Here is a 22,213-nt window from a genome sequence, read left to right as displayed (position 1 = left end):
ATAAACACACACACACACATATATATATATATATATATATATATATATATATATATACACTATATATGCACAAACACACACAAAAAATCAAACGCACCAATAACCATAATAAAATCATTGTTCCCTTCCCCAGCTGTATGTCACCAGGAAGTACAGAATGTCAGCTTGCTTAGCCAATGACAATGGGTGTGGCAACATTGCACGCATTATGTCATCAATAAAAGATGCTGATGTCATTCATCTATAATAACTATAAGAGGACCCCAAGGGGTACACAGAAATTAATATTTTTCTTTTTTTTTTTTAAATAAAAGATGTACTGGAGCTTAAATTTCATTTGGTTTTAATATTTTATCACACTCTGTATTATATTACATTTTAGAATTTTAATTAGAAGTTTGGGTCTGAAGCTAGTAAGAGAATATGTGAGTGCTGCTATATATTATTATTAAAAGTGTGTGCCCAAAGCTGCACTGTCTGCATAGTGGCAGACAGATAGGTAGCGCATCTTTCAAGCTGTTGCACAAGCAGGGACGTCCTCATGTCTGTGTATAGTTAAATGCAAAGGCAATTTAATTTGGTCTATATTTTTGTTTTTTACACTTACTGATTCACCGTTACAGGCTGGGTGCATTGTTGTTCCCATGTACAACTCCTAGTATTACAGGCTTAAAAGTTACATTTGCAAAAAGGTAAAGCAAAAGTGACCTGCAGCCATCTAAATAAAATCACTCCAGTATGAGAAACACACGTCACTACTCTGCTATTAGACTCCTGAATTTAGGTGATTTTCTCCATCCAACAAAACATAGGAAAGCATGGTAGTAACAAAAGTGTTGTTTTTTTCCCAAATTATATTTTTGCACCTGGGCCTCCACTCACAAATTGCGCCACTGCGTGCTGGTATGACTCTTCCCGCTTCGCCTCTTTACTATTATTAATCAGTTGTATGAGAAAGCTTGCTGTGCTTTAGAACTAACAACTAAAAGATTTTCTGTGGCTGTTTGGATAGAAGCAACAAGTTTGTATTAAAGGCTTTTAACTAACAGCATTTGTCACTTGGATGCAAGTAACAATTAATTGGATACAAGCATTCAGTATCTACTGTAAATGTATTTGGAAACCGTTTCAGAAATAGCGGAGGATCCAAATTTGCTACATATATATTGCTTGAACAAAGGAATTAAGGAACCATCTGCTGTGGTAGAGATATAATAATTATTGGATGCTTATTAGATGGTATTATTTAAGAAAATGTATCATCGCTAGAGATGAATTAAAAATAACTAACATCACTATATGATCTATGTAAAATATTTCCAATAGTGATTATTTTTTAGAAATTGTCAGGATTTATAAAATAATTGTAGCGTACATAATTAAATTATTATTTTTGAAAGGATATTTTTATTGTTTTTGCTAATTGTGTAACACTGTGTATTGTAAGAAAGGTGTTTTTTAATAAAAAAAAAGAAAAAGAAATTTAGTATTGTGCTATGTATAAAAAAATACTCTAAAGCGTCAGCACTTCAATTTCCAGTTTTCTTCTTTTTGAAGCTGCAGTCGCTATAGAGACTGTTTTAGTAGTTATATTGATAAATAGGGCTCTTTAAAACAGGATCAGTACCCATTTGTATTTATTTGGGTCTCTTTACAGAGGTGAAATGGAAGCACTAGCACCGAGATGTATTTTCATTTCGGCTGCTGGAGAGGCGGAGTGAAAACTGCCCTTGCTGGCGGTGCCTGTCAGGGCCCACTGCGTATCAGCCTAGTGCTGGGGCACTGTGTCTCTCCCCACCGGCAAGCCCACTGGGCATGCGTGAGATGTCCCATGCTGTCCGGAGCCAGCAGCCGCCACAGCCAGGGACAGCACTGTCCCTGCTACGGTCAATTGGCAGCAACATCTGTAGCTGTCGGAACAGTTAGTGTTCACACATTCCCCCGCATATTGACGTGCTATCTTGTAGATAGCAGGCCGCAAGAGTTATACATTCTGGGGAAGCAGTATAGTGCACATGACATGCTCTGATACCACCTCTCCCCCATAACGGAGGATTACAGATATTTACCCTTGAATCTTTTAAGCTTACTTATTGTTTCAATCATCAATTGCTACACAGCATTTACTAGAGAAATATCACGCTTATATCTTACAGTTTTAATGTTTTATCCAGACTAAATCTAATTAAACTGGGCTTTTTATTACATTAATCAATAAGCTACGTATGTGTCCTCATACATCTAGCCTCAATACGCCATGCACCGCAAGATGCCGGGCGTGAGTGAGGCGGCAGTTCCCAGGCATCTCTGCTAATGTCGGGTGTCTTTTTCCCCTGAAAACACATTTCTTATTTATGTGAATTAAGACGCATAAGTAGACTCTGCTAATTTAAATGATATGTGGCATGCCTATATTGTGTGTGCAACCGCGCCTGTATCTGCAGAACATTATAGTGTTTTCCTGGAAAAAAGTCGTACACAGAACATAGGCATGTTACATATCATTTTAATTAGCATAAGCTGCTTGTCTGTCCGATTCGCACAAGATGCTCAGTGTAAACCCATTCACGACTAGGTGTGACAAGAAGGGCTATAAAATGTGACTGCAGCAACGATGCATATATGTGCCTTGGTACCTATTCACCTCCAGTCACTCCCAATCCAATAAATCCAAGTCTTTATCCAAATAACATGTTTTTTAAAAAGCAGGGTCTGCAGATGTGTCCCCCTCCATTGTTGATGTGAATCCTGGCATAGCGGTTCACTCAGCATTACAGAGCCGTGGCTGCCAGCGGTCGCAGCGTACTGGACTATATCGCTCCTGCAATGCATAGGTATCGCGGGAGCATAAAGAACAATGGTGGAGGCGGGCACAACTGTAAGTACACACACATGCATGTATGTGTTCTAGGGTAAAAGGTAAATACAAAATGAACAGTATATTAGAAGCCAATAAGGAGTTCTGTGACCACCTAAAAGCAGAAGGCCTCAGTCACAGAACGTCTATTTTATAGTAGAGGGTACATTCCCCTATAACACACAAACTCTAATGAGAAACAAAGCAAGTTGCTTTTATGAGATGATACCAGATGTGTTCTACCTTGCCTGGCTGAGTCATGTGCGACGCAGCCTCTCTCTGCTCATCGTTAGTCAGGCTGTCACCATATTGCTGACATCATGCATGTGACACACCCCGACTATTCTCCACATTAGTCAGGCTGTCTCCACTAAACTTACATCATGAATGGAGTCCAGGAGTTTAGTTAAGTGGAAATATCGCTGCCAGCTCTGTCCAGCACTGTGGGGACTCTTCATTAATATTTTCCTCAGTTCTTTAATGTAATTCACTCTCATTTCTTCAAATGCAGCTTGGCATTTAAGTCCGTCTTTAGGTACTTGGTTGAAAAAGACAAAAAAAGAACCAAATGAGCTAAAGGTTAAGTGCGAATTCATATAACAAGAAGTAAAAGTCAGATAAAGTGCCGTATATGTCACCATGAGACAAAGACCAGCAACATGTCTCATATGTCATACCGTGACACTGACCCGAGTTCCCATGTGATGTAACTGTGCACCTTACAGACCACCCATCACAGAATACAATCACACATCTTCCTGCAGATTTAGGTAATTTATCACTTTATTCTGACTACCAAACCAACACAGACAGACACAATGATTTTATATATGCCCCATCTGTAAACAGCTACAGTAAGTAAAATAACTAAGAGAAAACATTGGTAAACAAATTTCCAGCAGTAGACAAGGAAGGGAAATCAATTAGCTGCAGCTTTCACGTTCTGGGTATAGAGCCCGGAGGTAATCAATTAATGGCCCACAACTAGCCCCGAGGCTGCACTTAATGCGGATTTCTGACTGCACCCTCTGAAAGTGAGAGAAGAAATCCACTTCAAGTGCTACCACGGGACTAGTGGGATAGCTCCAGCCACTTTACCCAGGAGAGGAAGCCACGTGGTAAAGCTGACTGCTAACTGAAATCTTTCTATAGATATAGAAGTTCATTTATATGGGTGTGGATTAAAAGATCGACAGTACATATAGACAGTCAACAGACTGACACCAGATGTTTCCGGTGAAAAGGTCAACAGTGGTCAATTGTCAACCTACTGACCCGGTCGCCAATCTGGTGTTGACGATGGTCAACCTGCTAGCTGTCTATTTACTGTCCATCTTTCATTCGAATACCCTTTTGTACAAGGGGCTAATGTAAAGATGGACATATGTTTTGGGGGTCTTTTCTTACACTTAAGACTTCCCCTTCTTAGAAAGGCAGAATGGAGATGGAAAGAGCAAGTAGGCATAAGCCAAGTAAAGTAAGAGTGTATTGATGTAAATGTGGAGATAATTCTCTTGCGGGTACATGGATAGCTCAGGGCAGAACTACAGCAGTGCGGTAACACCCGTGGCTAACTGAATCTGCCCCCAAGTGAGAGACACCGAAGGACACACACATGCGTAGCTTATTTTTAATATACTGTAAGTTAAATTAAGGCCTTAACATAATGTATTAAGGAAGCTCAAGGAATAAATCAGTAAACCTATCATAAAACAGACAGAACCCCTTAATGATGCCTGGGGAAATGTACACACTAACAGGACAAGATGTGTTCCTTATTTTACCACTCTATGCTCCAGAAGTGCTCTTGTTGCTGTTCCTTTACCTGTCATTTTTTATCCAATATTGCAACAACATTGGTTAGATTGAAAAGTAAAATACAAATAAACTTTACAAACCTACGGAAATAACTTGAAACATAAAATTTTGGAGAACTGCCCAGATTCTCTAATTGGGTTTATTTCCCGCAACCATACTATCGATCGGGAATTCCAGATGGGTTAGGAAGTATATGAAACAGAGTACAGTAGGCAAATAAAATAAAAGATATGTGACATGTCGACTATTATATTTCACTCTTTTGTGACTTGACATCAAACTTTTCAGCAAATCTGTTGCTATCTACATTGTTGAAACTAAACAAAAGTCCATTATATAATGACAGTGAATAAAACGTACAGAAAGCAAACCTCCTGTTTTTAATGTTTATCACTTTGATGCATGATGATAATGCTGAAATATAAAATTACTCTCAGAAAAATAGAGAATATTCTACATTTCTATGTTATCTACAGTCATCTTAAAAAATCACCAATGTAATGTAATAGAAGTTAGTGGAGCTATTGCTATAGAGAGATGCATTACTAAAGGGCCTACTTAGCGAACATTATTTGCATCAGATATTAAGGATCCCCAGCAATTATGAAGGAGGGGACGCGGCGGATATTTCCATATCTGCTGCGGTCCCTCCATTTCAGACAGCAGCTGCAGTCCTTATAAATATCTATTGAGGCTGTCAGATTTACTAAGCTTCGCATTCCAGAGGTTGTCGCACCAGCTTATACTACCTGAAAATGGCATTAACCACTGCACCCTATGGGATCAATTCTACAGAAATCATCAGGAACTGTCCCTGAGAATGACCAGCAGAACATGCATGTGCAAAACCCTGAAGGAGAAGTAATAACTGCCTTTGTGATCATTTCTTATTGACTCGAATAGTGGTGATAAGAAATAATAATGATCTGGCCTGAAACTTGATAATTAGTAAATATGCTCCTACTGCTGGGTAAACACTTAACAATGTGTACCCAGCCTGACATCGCCGCCGATGGGACTCGGCATGCAGATGCCAGGGCTGACTGGGGGGGGGGGCAGAGCCATGCAACATGTTGCTTTCTGCAGCATACCAGGGGATGTCGCCAACAACCAGCAGGAACGCACATATCATGTATACACCCTAGTATACATGTACCTGATATGTTGCTCCGATCCATGGAAATGGACAACATATCATCTAGTATGCACCCAACTTAAGTCTCCAGCACAAATTAAACAATTTACTGTAAAGTGCTGGGGGGGTCTTGACTGTTAACCAGAACCCCTCATGGACTAGTCAGTTATAAATATCTTCTTTGTATTGTAATCATTTTTACAATACACTCTCTGGAGTGTACTGAAATATGACAGTTGAGCCTCTGCCTCCCCTGACTGCACGTCACTGACTGTTACAATCTCCAGAATCAGTATAACCACAGTAATAAATGAAGAAAGAGAAAAACATTGTAGGGCGCTCCAAGAATAAGACGTGGGCTTTGAATCTGCAAACTTGGCTGTATCAGGCACATGCACTTGCTAGGTGCTTCTCTCAGCTTACTTTTAAATAGTCAAAGGCAGCTAAAAAGCTTTCAGATAGTGTGATTATGGCCCACAGGGGGAGGATAGAATAGTTACAATAAAATAACGGTGCATTGTAGGATAGCAATTAAATTTAATTTACCTGTGCTTAGCAGCAGCAAAACTTTCATTATTGTATATTCCTCAAAGGAAAGCTGCAAACGGTTAAACTCCAGACTTATATGCTGCATACTTTGGCACAGCTCGTACATGGCAGACTGACGCATCCTTTCTCTGCAAAGAAAAATACAATTAAAAAAAAAAACAACAAAAAAACAGATTTAAACAAAACTGCACCGAAAACTACATGTAAATGGTTTGTACATGGCAAGAGGAAAAACACATGAAAACTGTAGTAGAAAAATACACATTAAAATATACTAGTAACTTGTTTGGAAAGATCACTTTACTGCTCTATTACACATTAGATAGAACATATTCTTGTGTTAGGTTTCACCCATATTATATATGGCACCAAGATTATTTCCATGTATAAACACAAAAATACCTGGTCCCTCAGCTGTGTGCTACCTGCCAGTAAGAAACCGGGGAAGGAGGAGATTTGGAAGTTCTGCCACTGATCAATATAGTTAATAATAATAATAATTTTATTTATATAGCGCTCTTTCTCCAATAGGACTCAAGGCGCTTAACAGATACATAGCATAATATAGTACAGAAAATAATGAAGTACAGAACAGCTTTTCAGAAAATACAGAAGCATGGAGATACTAAAGGAACAATTATGTGAATGCTTGAGTAAACAGGAAAGTCTTGAGTCTACTTTTAAAGGATTCTATAGTTGAGGCCTCTCGCACTGTGCGGGGAAGGGAGTTCCATAGAGTTGGAGCCACGTGACTAAAAGCTCGACCCCCCAGATGAATTATGGGAGATTCTAGGTACTGCTAAAAGTCCTTCATCTACAGATCGCAGTAATCGAGTGGGGCAGTATGGGGTCAGAAGCTGCTTCAGGTACCTTGGGCCCTGGTCATGTAATGCTTTGAAACTCAGTAAGCCAATCTTGAAGATGATTCGCCATCGTACAGGCAGCCAGTGAAGGGAATAGAGTATGGGTGTTATGTGGCTAGAACGGGGCTGATCGGTTAACAGCCTGGCAGCTGTGTTTTGCACCAGCTGTAAGCGTTGCAATTCCTTTGCTGGGAGACCAAGGTAGAGGGCATTACAGTAGTCTAATCGAGATGATACAAATGCATGGATGACTTTTGGCAGATCTGAGGGAATTAAGTGCTTGATTCTGGCTATGTTCCTCAGGTGAAAGAATGAGGATTTGATTGTGGCTGATATCTGATGTTTAAGAGATATGTCCTAATATTAAAGTTAAAAAAACTACTGTATGTATGTGTGTGTCTATTTTATTTTAATATTATACATACATATTTATATTCATTTATATACGAGAAGGGGGTTTATGTTTTGTTACAAAACAGTGATGTACATTCACTGTAATGTGCTGCTCTCAAATTCATATTGTGAGAAACTACAGTCATAAAATCTATATTGACCTGCAAAGGGCTCTATGAATTATCTTGTTTGATTTCTGAAGCAAAAGAGGGCAAAGCATTTTACTGCATGACATAGAGCTATCACCACAGACCACACAAAAATGACTTTAAATATTGCAATGGGATGTCATATCAGAAAGTCACTTTTCAATTCCACAATACTTTATTTACACAATTCTATACAGTGCTGCAGATCTAGGTTTATTGGTGTTTACCCCGTGTTACATCTACAAGTCTATGGAAGCAATTGCCTCTAGTTTATTTCTTGAAATAAATTGCAAATGCTCTTTCATGTGTTTGTATCTTAAGATTTGCAGAGAAAGTTTATCCAAGCAACTATGTGACTTGTATAAACCATGCGCATGTGTGTGATGTCTGTATTAGTGTATGTATGTATGTATGCAAATAATTACCTCCTAACTGATAGCAAAGAGGGATCACATCATGCTGCTTCTAGTGCACCAACTCTCCGTTGCTAGGCACAATTAAGTGTGTTGGAGGCTAAAGTCCTTTTAAGTACATTTACAATGTTCTAAATACTTTTCAAAATGTCAGATGTCATTCAGCATACAATGGTCAATTCTGCCCATCTGTTCTACTCAGTAAGCATAAAGAAACATTAAGAAAACGCAAAGGCTAAAACCGATGATGAATATTATTATTATTACCAGTTATTTCTATAGCGCACACATATTCCGCAGCACTTTACAGAGAATATTTGGCCATTCACATCAGTTCCTGCCCCAGTGGGGCTTACAATCTATGTTCCCTACCACATGTACACGCACACACATTTATGCTAGGGTTAATTTTGTTGTGAGCCAATTGACCTACCAGTATATTTTTGGATTGTGGGAGGAAACCGGAGTACCCGGAGGAAACCCACGCAAGCATGGGGAGAATATACAAACTCCACACAGTTAGGGCCATGGTGGGAATTCAACCCATGACCTCAGTGTTGTGAGGCAGTAGTGCTAACCATTACAACATCCGTACTGCCCCACTGAGAACTGAATGGAAAGACATAGTGAGAGAACTGAAAGGAACTGAATACAAAGACATAAAGAACTTAAAGAAAGATAACATTACAAGCTACGTTTTCTCTGACATGTACTGTTATAAGTTTATTTTGATAAGCTTTAATTTTTGGATCATTTTGTCTTTACAGTTACATATGTTCATTTTCTTTTACTGTTTTTACGATATGAGCCAGGATTAACCAGTATTTCAGAAGATTATATGAAAAGAAAAAAGACAAGAAACTCAGTTTTTTTATGTCTGCGTGTTCCGACTGGGGGACTCACTTGACATAGGGGAGCCCGGGGAACAGTGTCCCCTGCACCCCTCCCTTAATCCGGCTGTGTTTGTTTTACGGAACAATGTGCCTATCACAACTGCTCTGCACTTGAACTTCTTCAAGTAACTATAATTTGTTGTAACACTTATCACACAAAGTCCTCTGATCAATCATAACTGTTTCTGTCTGAGTTTTCCACATGTCAGTCCAATATTCTCCCGATAATTAGAGGTATGAGTGCAATACCAAACTCTGCACAGGCTACAGGGTAAGAACAGGTTTATGTTGCAGTGTTTCTCATACTACTCTTCCAACATTTTTCCAGCTTGTATTCCCTCCCAGGTCAACAACAGCTTTACCAAAATCTGCGCATTATCAATACCAGCCTCTTTGTAAAGTGCTATCTAATTTAATAATCCAATCTTTAATAAAAGACAGTCTGGCATCTCTGTAAAAACACAACCAGGGTACTGGGACATATCCTGGCAGCTGCTATAGCCACTGATGCTCAGGATTGGAAAACAAAGCGTCCCCCCCCCCTATTTATGGTTTTTGAAAAAAAAAATTGTGTGGCTTCCTCATGGAAACTTTGGACTGGCCTTATTCCTTCTCTGCTTCTTCTCCACTTCAGGTGGATGCACTACCGGTATTACCCCATTCCTGAGAATATTACCTTTTGGTTACATTCCATAGCTGTCACTTTGCATGTTCTCTTATTGAGTAATAGCCATTGTTTATAGAATTGTATGTGATATATATTGTATATGTTACTTACATCCACTTTGAAAAGGTTGGTAATGACAAGGTCGACAGTCATGATTTCGACGCCACAATTTTGACAGTTATGACTTACTGTATGTGTTGACACTGTCAGAATGTTAAGAGTAGGGTTTGGCTGCGGATGGGAGGGTGTGGATGCATTTGGACATTAGATTCAGGCTGTGCGGAGGCGGCTTAGGGGTTGGCACTACAGGGAAGGTTTTTGGTAGGGATTAGAGATAGAGGAGGAGAAATACGCACTGGAATGTCAGAGGATCACAGCTCTGACCCAGAAGTCACAGTCCATGATAATCACTACTGACACTGGGGGTAATCCAGACCTGATCGTAGCAGCAAATTTGTTAGCAGTTGGGCAAAACCATGTGCGCTGCGGGGGGATTCTTCAGTGACTACACAAACGCAGACTCCTCCTTCTTCTGCTTTATGACTGCATAGCCGGACATAACAGAAGCCAGCATGGTCTTGGAGGAACCAACATTCTCACACTAAAATTAGTTCTCTACAATCACACAGTTAAGCCATACTTAAAATGATCTGCAACTCATTTTTGCAGCGCCAAATTCTAAAAGGGAAGGTTGATACAGCAAAATCACAGTAAAACTGTAAACAGCCATTTTTATGATCATTTTTTAAGGAATCTGTATAGTATGTAAACTCATTAATACTGAACATGTACATTAAACACAATGTTTCAATGGCAAAAAAAAATCCCAACACTTATAATACTGTAACTTTTCTAAACATGTCAATGAGCAATATCCAAAATATAATTTATGTACAACTAATTTAAAATGTGTTAAATACAGATATTAGTCCGAAACATGTAAGCACACATGGAAAAAAAAAAAAAAAGTAATTTCAACATGCAGCTTGTGTGAATTTATCCTGCTTACCGTTACTATAGAAATCAGAATACCAAGAAGAATTACAGGCTTTATAACTAAAAGGTCATTAAAGGGAGCTGAGGTGTTATAGAACATTATGCAATACTAATCCCAAATTTCTCAGGCTGCAAACAAATTATCATCTGAAAACACAGACAAGTTAATGATGAATATCATATTTACTGTGGCTGAATGTCAGTTTGCAGAGTTAACACAGCTTTTTAATTTTGCTTTGCTTATTAGCTGCATGTCATAATTTTGTTTCCGACGATAATGTCAAGTAATTTGTGGTGTGCTATTCTGCACCTGGCGATGTGTGAGCTCCATTCTCATGCCCTACAGCTACATGCTCAATGAGGTACTTGAACAGAGAATTTTCAAACTGATCACCTAATTTCAAAATGCATTGCCAACAAATTATTCATGATCTTTTCATATAATTACACATATATCCCTTGCAGTTGTTTTTAACCTGCATTTTTTAATGCATGTATGAATTGAAGTGTGTTTTTTATGGCTTTTGTATGACCTAGGGTACAGAAGAAAAAGCTCCAGGCAAATATATATTTTTTCCCAAACTAAGTGACCATTTATAGGCAAAACACCCACACGCAAATTATGATCCTCTTAAATTAAAATTACCATAAAGACCATTCAATTGTACATACTTTAAAGCCTTCTTATATGCCTATTTTACCCAATATTACATATATATTTTTCTATACTACAAGAACTGTGATGCATTATCACTACACATGAAGACTGGAATGGTCATCTGTAAGATTCTCTTAAGACTCAAACTCCATGTGTCCATGTGACATGCCGAAATTGCCCATTGTCCATGTGACATGCCGAAATCTCCCTCTCCGCTTACCCGCAAACGAGGTCAGGGCTGTATACTAGTCCACAGATTGGGATCAAAATGATGTATTAGCCATCAGACAGGACTAGTCTTTCTGGAGAATAAAAATGAGTGATCACACTTGTAAGTAACCTACTCGCACCTCCTATACATAGAATGTGTAGTCACAGCTAGAAAAATGCTCACAGGAACTTATGGGCAATCTATATGTGGGCAATGCTGAACATAATGCATGTTGGGTATAATGCGTGCATAGTCAGTGTAGCATTCAAGGGTGTGCCCTCTAGGTCTATAGCATTACCCATGGTTGAACCCGTCATACTACAGTATAGCTGTTTCCTCTGGATTTAGTCAAAAATTAAAATGAACTGAATTGAAACTAATTAATAAAAAAATCTGTTTCTTACATATATTATACCATATAAACATTCCCTTTAAAAGCTGTATTCTACGTAAGTCCTTATGTATATTTATTCTATCTCTCTATAAAAAAAAGTTACGTTTGCTATGGCTTATGTTTATGTGTGATCTTACAGTAAATCTATACAACACATGCATGCCGCTGACCTTAACAGCCAATCAGATATTTACTGCCTTGTTAAAATGATTTGCAATTGATTGTTATGTTTTACAGCACATATACTGTTTATACTGTTGCGGCACCCGTTAAACCCCAAGTTATCAGGGATTTTTTTTTTTTACACGCTGAGGCAGGTGGAAAAAGAATCCCAGATAAATGCTGATTTCCGGGCTAACTGGATTGCCCCAGGGGATCAATTAGCCAGTGGTAATTTACCATGGCTAATTGAATTCCCCCCTAAATGTAATTAAAAAAAGCTTTATATTGGTTTTCTTACACTCAGCAGAGAAGCACTTGAAACACATAAATGTAAAGAAAAGTGGACAGATAAGTAAAGTTGTGCTATATAAAACGGATTACTTTATCTCATGAATTATACATCAAAAAGAAAAATAAACTACATGACTACATACATAATACAAACGTTGAGTTGTCTTTTTATTCCTAGCTCATGTAGCATTTCCAAACAGATTATGCAATATTCAAACAAGGCACCAAGGAACTTGAGAGCGGAGATTGTGTACGTACAGTATATACTTTTTTTTTTTTTTTTTACCTTCAAGAGGAGCCTTATTCACTCTGGCATAAATAAAAAATAAGAATTTACTTACCGATAATTCTATTTCTCATAGTCCGTAGTGGATGCTAGGGACTCCGTCAGGACCATGGGGATTAGCGGCTCCGCAGGAGACAGGGCACAAAAGCAAGCTTTTAGGATCACATGGTGTGTACTGGCTCCTCCCCCTATGACCCTCCTCCAAGCCTCAGTTAGGTACTGTGCCCGGACGAGCGTACACAATAAGGAAGGATCTTGAATCCCGGGTAAGACTCATACCAGCCACACCAATCACACCGTACAACTTGTGATCTGAACCCAGTTAACAGTATGATAACAATGAAGTAGCCTCTAAAAAAGATGGCTCACAACAATAATAACCCGATTTTTGTAACAATAACTATGTACAAGTATTGCAGACAATCCGCACTTGGGATGGGCGCCCAGCATCCACTACGGACTATGAGAAATAGAATTATCGGTAAGTAAATTCTTATTTTCTCTAACGTCCTAGTGGATGCTGGGGACTCCGTCAGGACCATGGGGATTATACCAAAGCTCCCAAACGGGCGGGAGAGTGCGGATGACTCTGCAGCACCGAATGAGAGAACTCCAGGTCCTCCTCAGCCAGGGTATCAAATTTGTAGAATTTTACAAACGTGTTTCCCCCTGACCACGTAGCTGCTCGGCAAAGTTGTAAAGCCGAGACCCCTCGGGCAGCCGCCCAAGATGAGCCCACCTTCCTTGTGGAATGGGCATTTACAGATTTTGGCTGTGGCAGGCCTGCCACAGAATGTGCAAGTTGAATTGTACTACAAATCCAACGAGCAATAGTCTGCTTAGAAGCAGGAGCACCCAGCTTTTTTGGGTGCATACAATATAAACAGCAAGTCAGACTTTCTGACTCCAGCCGTCCTGGAATTATATATATATATATATATATATATATATATATATATATATATATATATATATATATATATTTTTTCAGGGCCCTGACAACGTCTAGCAACTTGGAGTCCTCCAAGTCCCTAGTAGCCGCAGGCACCACAATAGGTTGTTTCAGGTGAAACGCTGACACCACCTTAGGAAGAAACTGGGGACGAGTCCGCAGTTCTGCCCTGTCCGAATGGAAAATCAAATATGGGCTTTTGTAAGACAAAGCCGCCAATTCTGACAATCGCCTGGCCGAGGCCAGGGCCAACAGCATGGTCACTTTCTATGTGAGATATTTCAAATCCACAGATTTGAGCGGTTCAAACCAATATGATTTGAGGAATCCCAACACTACGTTGAGATCCCACGGTGCCACTGGAGGCACAAAAGGGGCTGTATATGCAATACTCCCTTGACAAATGTCTGGACTTCAGGAACTGAAGCCAATTCTTTCTGGAAGAAAATCTACAGGGCCGAAACTTGAACCTTAATGGACCCCAATTTGAGGCTCATAGACACTCCTGTTTTCAGGAAGTGCAGAAATCGACCTAGTTGAAATTTCTTCGTGGGGCCTTCCTGGCCTCACCCACACAACATATTTTCACCACATGTGGTGATAACGTTGTGCGGTCACCTCCTTCCTGGCTTTGACCAGGGTAGGTATGACCTCTTCCGGAATGCCTTTTCCCTTAGGATCCGGCGTTCAACCGCCATGCCGTCAAACGCAGCCGCGGTAAGTCTTGGAACAGACATGGTACTTGCTGAAGCAAGTCCCTTCTTAGCTCCCGAGGCCATTAGTCCTCTGTGAGCATCTCTTGAAGTTCCGGGTACCAAGTCCCTCTTGGCCAATCCGGAGCCACGAGTATAGTTCTTACTCCTCTACGTCTTATAATTCTCAATACCTTTGTTATGAGAAGCAGAGGAGGGAACCCATACACCGACTGTTACACCCACGGTGTTACCAGGACATCCACAGCTATCGCCTGAAGGTCTCGTGACCTGGCGCAATACCTGTCCCGTTTTTTGTTCGGGCGGGACGCCATCATGTTCACCTTTGGTCTTTCCCAACGGTTCACAATCATGCGGAAAACTTCCCTATGAAGTTCCCACTCTCCCGGGTGGAGGTCGTGCCTGCTGAGGAAGTCTGCTTCCCAGTCGCCCGGAATGAACACTGCTGACAGTGCTATCACATGATTTTCCGCCTAGCGAAAAATCCTTGCAGTTTTGCCACTGCCCTCCTGCTTCTTGTGCCGCCCTTTCTGTTTACGTGGGCGACTGCCGTGATGTTATCCCGCTGGATCAATACCGGCTGACCTTGAAGCAGAGGTCTTGCTAAGTTTAGAGCATTATACATTTGCTCTTAGCTCCAGTATATTTATGTGGAGAGAATTCTCCAGACTTGATCACACTCCCTGGAAATTTTTTCCCTGTGTGACTGCTCCCCAGCCTCTCAGACTGGCCTCCGTGGTCACCAGCATCCAATCCTGAATGCCGAATCTGCGGCCCTCTAGAAGATGAGCACTCTGTAATCACCACAGGAGAGACACCCTTGTCCTTGGATATAGGGTTATCCGCTGATGCATCTGAAGATGCGATCCGGACCATTTGTCCAGCAGATCCCACTGAAGAGTTCTTGCGTGAAATCTGCCGAATGGAATCGCTTCGTAATAAGCCACCATTTTTACCAGGACTCTTGTGCAATGATGCACTGACACTTTTCCTGGTTTTAGGAGGATCCCGATTAGCTCGGATAACTCCCTGGCTTTCTCCTCTGGGAGAAACACCTTTTTCTGGACTGTGTCCAGAATCATCCCTAGGACCAGCAGACGTGTCGTCGGAACAACTGCGGTTTTGGAATATTTAGAATCCACCCGTGTTGTCGTAGAACTACTTGAGATAGTGCTACTCCGACCTCCAACTGTTCTCTGGACCTTGTTCTTATCAGGAGGTCGTCCATTTTCTTTGAAGACGAATCCTCATTTCGGTCATTACCTTGGTAAGGACCCGGGGTGCCTTGGACAATCCAACGGCATCGTCTGAAACTGATAGTGACAGTTCTGTACCACGAACCTGAGGTACCCTCGGTGAGAAAGGCAAATTTTTGGGACATGGAGGTAAGCATCCCTGATGTCCCCGGACTCCCGGTTCGCTATCACTGCTCTGAGTGACTCCATCTGGATTTGAACCTTTGTAAGTGTTCAAATATTTCAGATTTAGAATAGGTCTCACCTAGCCTTCTGGCTTCAGTACCACCATATAGTGTGGAATAATACCCCTTTCCTTGTTGTAGGAGGGGTAATTTTATTATCACCTGCTGGGAATACAGCTTGTGAATTTTTTTTCAATACTGCCTCCCTGTCGGAGGGAGACATTGGTACAGCAGACTACAGGAACCTGCGAGGGGGAAACGTCTCGACATTCCAATCTGTACCCCTTGGATACTACTTGTAGGATCCAGGGGTCCTGTACGGTCCCAGCGTCATGCTGAGAACTTGGTAGAAGCGTTGGAGGGCTTCTGTTCCTGGGAATGGGCTGCCTGCTGCAGTCTTCTTCCCTTTCCTCTATCCCTGGGCAGATATGACTCTTATAGGGACGAAAAGACTGAGGCTGAAAAGACGGTGTCTTTTTCTGCAGAGATGTGACTTAGGGTAAAAAACGGTGGATTTTCCAGCAGTTGCCGTGGCCACCAGGTCCCATGGACCGACCCCAAATAACTCAACCCCTTTATACGGCAATACATCTTTGTGCCGTTTGGAATCTGCATCACCTGACCACTGTCGTGTCCATAAACATCTTCTTGCAGATATGGACATCGCATTTACTCTTGATGCCAGAGTGCAAATATCCCTCTGCGCATCTCGCATATATAGAAATGCATCCTTTAAATGCTCTATAGTCAATAAAATACTGTCCCTGTCAAGGGTATCAATATTTTTAGTCAGGGAATCCGACCAAGCCACCTCAGCTCTGCACATCCAGGCTGAGGCGATCGCTGGTCGCAGTATAACACCAGCATGTGTGTGTATACTTTTTAGGATATTTTCCAGCCTCCTATCAGCTGGCTCCTTAAGTACGGCCCTATCTGTAGAAGGTACCGCCACTTGTTCTGATAAGCATGTGAGCGCCTTATCCACCCTAAGGGGTGTTTCCCAACGCGCCCTAACTTATGGCGGGAAAGGGTATACCGCCAATAATTTTCTATCGGGGGAAACCCACGCATCATCACACACTTCATTTAATTTATCTATCTGATTCAGGAAAAACTACAGGTAGTTTTTTCACATCCCACATAATACCCTTTTTTGTGGTACTTGTAGTATCAGAAATATGTAACACCTCCTTCATTGCCCTTAACGTGTGGCCCTAAAGGAAAATACGTTTGTTTCTTCACCGTCGACACTGAAATCAGTGTCCGTGTCTGGGTCTGTGACGACCGACTGAGGTAAATGGGCGTTTTACAGCCCCTGACGGTGTTTGAGACGCCTGGACAGGTACTAATTTGATCGCCGGCCGTCTCATGTCGTCAACCGGCTTGCAGCGTGTTGACATTATCACGTAATTCCATAAATAAGCCATCCATTCCGGTGTCGACTCCCTAGAGAGTGACATCACCATTACAGGCAATTTGCTCCGCCTCCTCACCAACATTTTCCTCATACATGTCGACACACACGTACCGACATACAGCACACACATAGGGAATGCTCTGATAGAGGACAGGACCCACTAGCCCTTTGGGGAGACAGAGGGAGAGTTTGCCAGCACACACCAAAATGCTATAATTATACAGGGACAACCTTTATATAAGTGTTCCTCCCTTATAGCATTTAATATATATTCATATCGCCAAATCAGTGCCCCCCCTCTCTGTTTTAACCCTGTTTCTGTAGTGCAGTGCAGGGGAGAGCATGGGAGCCTTCCCACCAGCATTTCTGTGAGGGAAAATGGCGCTGTGTGCTGAGGAGAATAGGCCCCGCCCCCTTTTCGGCGGGCTTCTTCTCCGGAGTTTGTGATATCTGGCAGGGGTTAAATACATCCATATAGCCTAAAGGGCTATATGTGATGTATTTTTCGCCATACAGGTATTATACAGTGCTGCCCAGGGCGCCCCCCCCCCCCGCGCCCTGCACCCTCCGTGACCGCTGTGTGAAGTGTGCTGACAACAATGGCGCACAGCTGCAGTGCTGTGCGCTACCTGATGAAGACTGAAAGTCTTCTGCCGCCTGGTTCCGGACCTCTTCAATCTTCAGCATCTGCAAGGGGGGTCGGCGGCGCGGCTCCGGGACGAACCCCAGGGCGAGACCTGTGTTCCGACTCCCTCTGGAGCTAATGGTGTCCAGTAGCCTAAGAAGCCAATCCATCCTGCACGCAGGTGAGTTCACTTCTCTCCCCTAAGTCCCTCGATGCAGTGAGCCTGTTGCCAGCAGGACTCACTGAAAATAAAGAACCTAAAAACTTTTTCTAAGCAACTCTTTAAGAGAGCCACCTAGATTGCACCCTGCTCGGACGGGCACAAAAACCTAACAGAGGCTTGGAGGAGGGTCATAGGGGGAGGAGCCAGTACACACCATGTGATCCTAAAAGCTTGCTTTTGTGCCCTGTCTCCTGCGGAGCCGCTAATCCCCATGGTCCTGACGGAGTCCCCAGCATCCACTAGGACGTTAGAGAAAATCTTTTACTAGCATTTTATAATTATTTATTTAATAAGTTAGTTATATAATGGACACACCTTAAACATTGCTTATATTTAGTCATTAACGTTGGTCCCTGTCCCAGTGGAGTTCTCCATCTATATTCCCTATCACATGGACACACATACACATTAGAGTTAATCGTTCTTAGCATGAAATAACCAACTAATAAGTTTTGGACTGCGAGATGAAACACACACACACAGAACATATATACTCCACACAGATAGTGCCCTGGTTAAAACCAGGGACGTGCAGTCAGGGGAGGCAGGGCCTCCCCTGTCATAATGATTAAAATAATAAAAAGAAGATATTTATAACACAGTCTGTTATAAATATCTTTTTTCATTATTTTAATAATTCCCCCCCCCTGTGGCTGCTTGTAAGGGTGGGAGGCAGCGGGAGAGGTGCCTCCCGCTGCTAACACTAAAAGTCTGGGCAGCGGGGGGCGGGCTGTGAAAGCCCATTGAAAATGAATGGGGAAGCGGCACCTATACTGGTGCCGCAATGACAGGGGCGTGCATTCAGCCCCGATGAATGCACGCCCCTGTCAGTGCCCCAGATGTGATTGGCCCAGCGGATCCAGTGCTGGATCCGCTGTCCAATCACTAGCGAGCCCCCTTCCCGGCTGCAGCGGGCGCCGTGGGCTGTGTGGGCGCCCGCTGCAGCCAGCGCCGCTGAGCGGCGCTACTATGGGAGAGACATCATGAGTCATGACGTCTCTCCCATAGTACAGCAGAGACGAGCCGGCGGACGGAGACGGAGGACAGCGCTAATGGAGCTGTGCTGCTGGAGCGATAAGTATGTGTGTGTGTTTTTTTGTTTTTTTTTGTGTGTGTGTTGGGGGCAGAGCAACAGGGGTTCAGCAACTGGGGGGCACAACAACAAGGGGCACAGCAACAGGGGCACAACTATAAGGGGCAGAGCAACAGGGGCACAGCAAAAGGGGCACAACTATAAGGGGCACAGCAAAAGAGGCACAACTATAAGGGGCACAGCAAAAGGGGTACAACTATAAGGGGCAAAGCAAAAGGGGCACAACTATAAGGGGCACAACTATAAGGGGCACAACTATAAGGGGCACAACTACAAGGGGCACAACTACAAGGGGCACAACTACAAGGGGCACAGCAACAGGGGCACAACTATAAAGGGCACAGCAACAGGGGCACAGCAAAAGGGGCACAACTACAAGGGGCACAGCAACTGGGGGGCACAACTACAAGGGGCACAGCAACTGTGGGTCACAACTACAAGGGGCACAGCAACTGGGGGGCACAACTACAAGGGGCACAGCAACTGGGTGGCACAACTACAAGGGGCACAGCAACTGGGGGGCACAACTACAAGGGGCACAATTACAGGGGTCACAGCTACTGGGGTCACAGCTACTGGGGGCAAAGCTACAGGGTGCACAGCTACTGGGGGCACAACTACTCGGGGCACAGCTATTGGGTGCAAAGCTACAAGGGGCACAGCGACTGGGGTCACAACTACTCAGGGCACTGCTACAAGGGGCACAGCTACAGGGGTCACAACTACTGGGGGCACAACCACAAGGGGCAAAGCTACAGGGGGCACAGCTACAAAGCGCACAACTACAGGGGTCACAACTACTCGTGGCACTGCTACTGGGGGCACTGCTACTGGGGGCAAAGCTACTAGGGGTACAGCTACTAGGCTCACAACTATTGGGGGAGCCTGCTCCATCATCCCAGCTAGCAGCAGCACTCTCCCCTGTCTGTGCTAACGTCCTCCCGCGTCAGCGAGTGTATAATATTCATTAATTTCTCTCTCTCCTCCTGTGGGTTACTTTGTTTGTAAGTATAATTTTCATTTTTACAGGTACCGGCCCTATTGGATTCTACTGGACAAGTGGACGTGACCGGCGTGGGATGTAGGTAAGTAATCTCTCTCTCATTTTTACAGGAACCACCTATTGGATTCTACATGGACAAGTGGACGTGATCGGCGTGGGATGTAGGTAAGTATGTGTGAGTGTGTAAGTGTGTTTTAATAAATTTTTACTTTCACGGTGTGTGTGTTGTGTTTTTATTTGGGTATTTTTGTTGTTGTAGAACTACAGGTACCAGCGGGCCCGTTATTTCCCCCTCATGCTGGTACTTGAGGTTCTCCAAGCACCAGCAAGCGGGAGAGGCTTGCTGGGCCTTGTAATTCCACAACAAAAAACAATATTCTTTTTTATACACACTATGGCTATCAGCCCGGCACCCACCGCCCAGGGGTGCTGGGGACAGCCTCGGGCTTCATCCCTGGCCCTTGGGTGCCTGGATGGGGGGGACCTCTTGATTTAAGGGGTCCCCACTCCTCCAGGGAACCCCGGCCAGTGGTGACTAGTTGGGGGGGGTAATGCCACGGCCGCAGGGACCTACATAAATGTGTCCCCCGGCTGTGGCATTATGTCCCTGGCTAGTGGAGCCCGGTGCTGGTTTTAAAAATATGGGGGACCCCTACATCTTTTGTCCCCCGTATTTTTGGAACTAGGACCGGTCTAAGAGCCCGGTGCTGGTTGTCTAAATACGGGGAACCCCTGTCCAATTTTTCCCCAGTATTTAAACAACCAGGACCGGCTCAAAGAGCCCGAGGCTGGTTATACTTAGGAAGGGGGACCTCACACATTTTTTTTTTTAACCCATTCAGACCCTTCTCCATTAAGTTAATGGAAGCCCTGGACAACAAAATTGCATTCATGTCCTCCTCCCACTCCCTTCCCAAACACTAATTTTAATTTTTTTCTATAAAAATGTACAATATATCACAAGTATGATGAGCAGGCAGGCAGCGGGCATTGGCGGCATCGGATTGAGATGCAAATTAGTGGCGGAGGGCTGGGTCAGTTGATGGTGGGCGAGTTTGTAAGCCATTGGCTGTGGCAGCAGGCATCGGCTCAGAGGCAGTAGCAGGCATTGGCTTGGTGGCGGTAGGGGTCATCGGCAGGATTCGGCGGACATTATGGCTGTAGTGCCTCACCAGCCTCTGACCTCACCGCACGCCACTGGTTAAAACCTTAAGCTGGGTACACACTAGACTAGAAGATAGCGGACGATATCCGATTTCCGATGCACTATGTTGCTGACGATGCACACTCCCACACGTCATCAGCAACATTGTTTGTCGGACCTGCATGTATGGCCGACATTACCAGCGATGGCCATGCTGCCGAATGCAGCATGGCCCCGCTACTCTCCCCCGCCGCTGCTGACATGGTGTGTATGCACTTGCCATTGTTGGAATCCCGCCGGATCCCATCACCACCGATAGCGATGGGTACACACCATCTAGTGCAGGCATTCCCAACCACGGTCCTCAAGGCACACTGACAGTGCAGGTTTTAGTGATATCCAGGCTTCAGCACAGGTCACTTAATTAGTAGCTCAGTTATTTTGATTTAACCATCTGTGCTGCAGCCTGGATATTACTAAAACCTGCACTGTTGGTGTGCCTTGAGGACCGCGGTTGGGAATGTCTGATCTAGTGTGTACCCAAGCATAACCCATAACTCCAGTGCTATAAGTCAATTAACCACTTTGATGCCCATAAATAATGCTACTAAACGAATGTATAAAGGAATTTACACCATTGGAGTGTTCATAGTGCAGAGGTATGTTTTTGAACACTGCTTTTTCTTTTTACATGCAAACACATTGGTGTCAATAGAGCATCTATCACTGAACCCCACTCCTACGTTTGACATGCAGTGTCACTAACGTTTTCCATCTAATATTATTTATAATATTTTTAATATTAGCATTTATTTATAACGCACCGCAAATTTCCACAGTGCTGTCCGAAGCAATGACATAAAAACAAGGTAAACAAAGTAACAAAAT

General features: G+C 43.0%; 1 protein-coding gene across 2 annotated transcripts in view; it reads right to left on the bottom strand.

Moving 5' to 3' along the window:
• The window catches only part of NR3C2 (nuclear receptor subfamily 3 group C member 2), a 500,550-nt gene that overhangs the window by 27,409 nt on the left and 450,928 nt on the right, over positions 1 to 22,213 (bottom strand). For both annotated transcript variants that reach the window (XM_063920576.1, XM_063920577.1), the window contains exons 7-8: positions 6,357 to 6,487; positions 3,238 to 3,395 (exon numbers count right to left, since the gene is read on the bottom strand). In XM_063920576.1, the coding sequence (XP_063776646.1) occupies positions 3,238 to 3,395; positions 6,357 to 6,487 (289 nt within the window). The remainder of the gene's footprint in view (positions 1 to 3,237; positions 3,396 to 6,356; positions 6,488 to 22,213) is intronic.

The sequence above is a fragment of the Pseudophryne corroboree genome, chromosome 1, assembly GCF_028390025.1.
Source record: "Pseudophryne corroboree isolate aPseCor3 chromosome 1, aPseCor3.hap2, whole genome shotgun sequence".
Classification (NCBI taxonomy): Eukaryota; Metazoa; Chordata; class Amphibia; order Anura; family Myobatrachidae; genus Pseudophryne; species Pseudophryne corroboree.
Note: the sequence above shows the minus strand (reverse complement) of the source record. Positions and strands in the feature narration are given on the sequence as shown.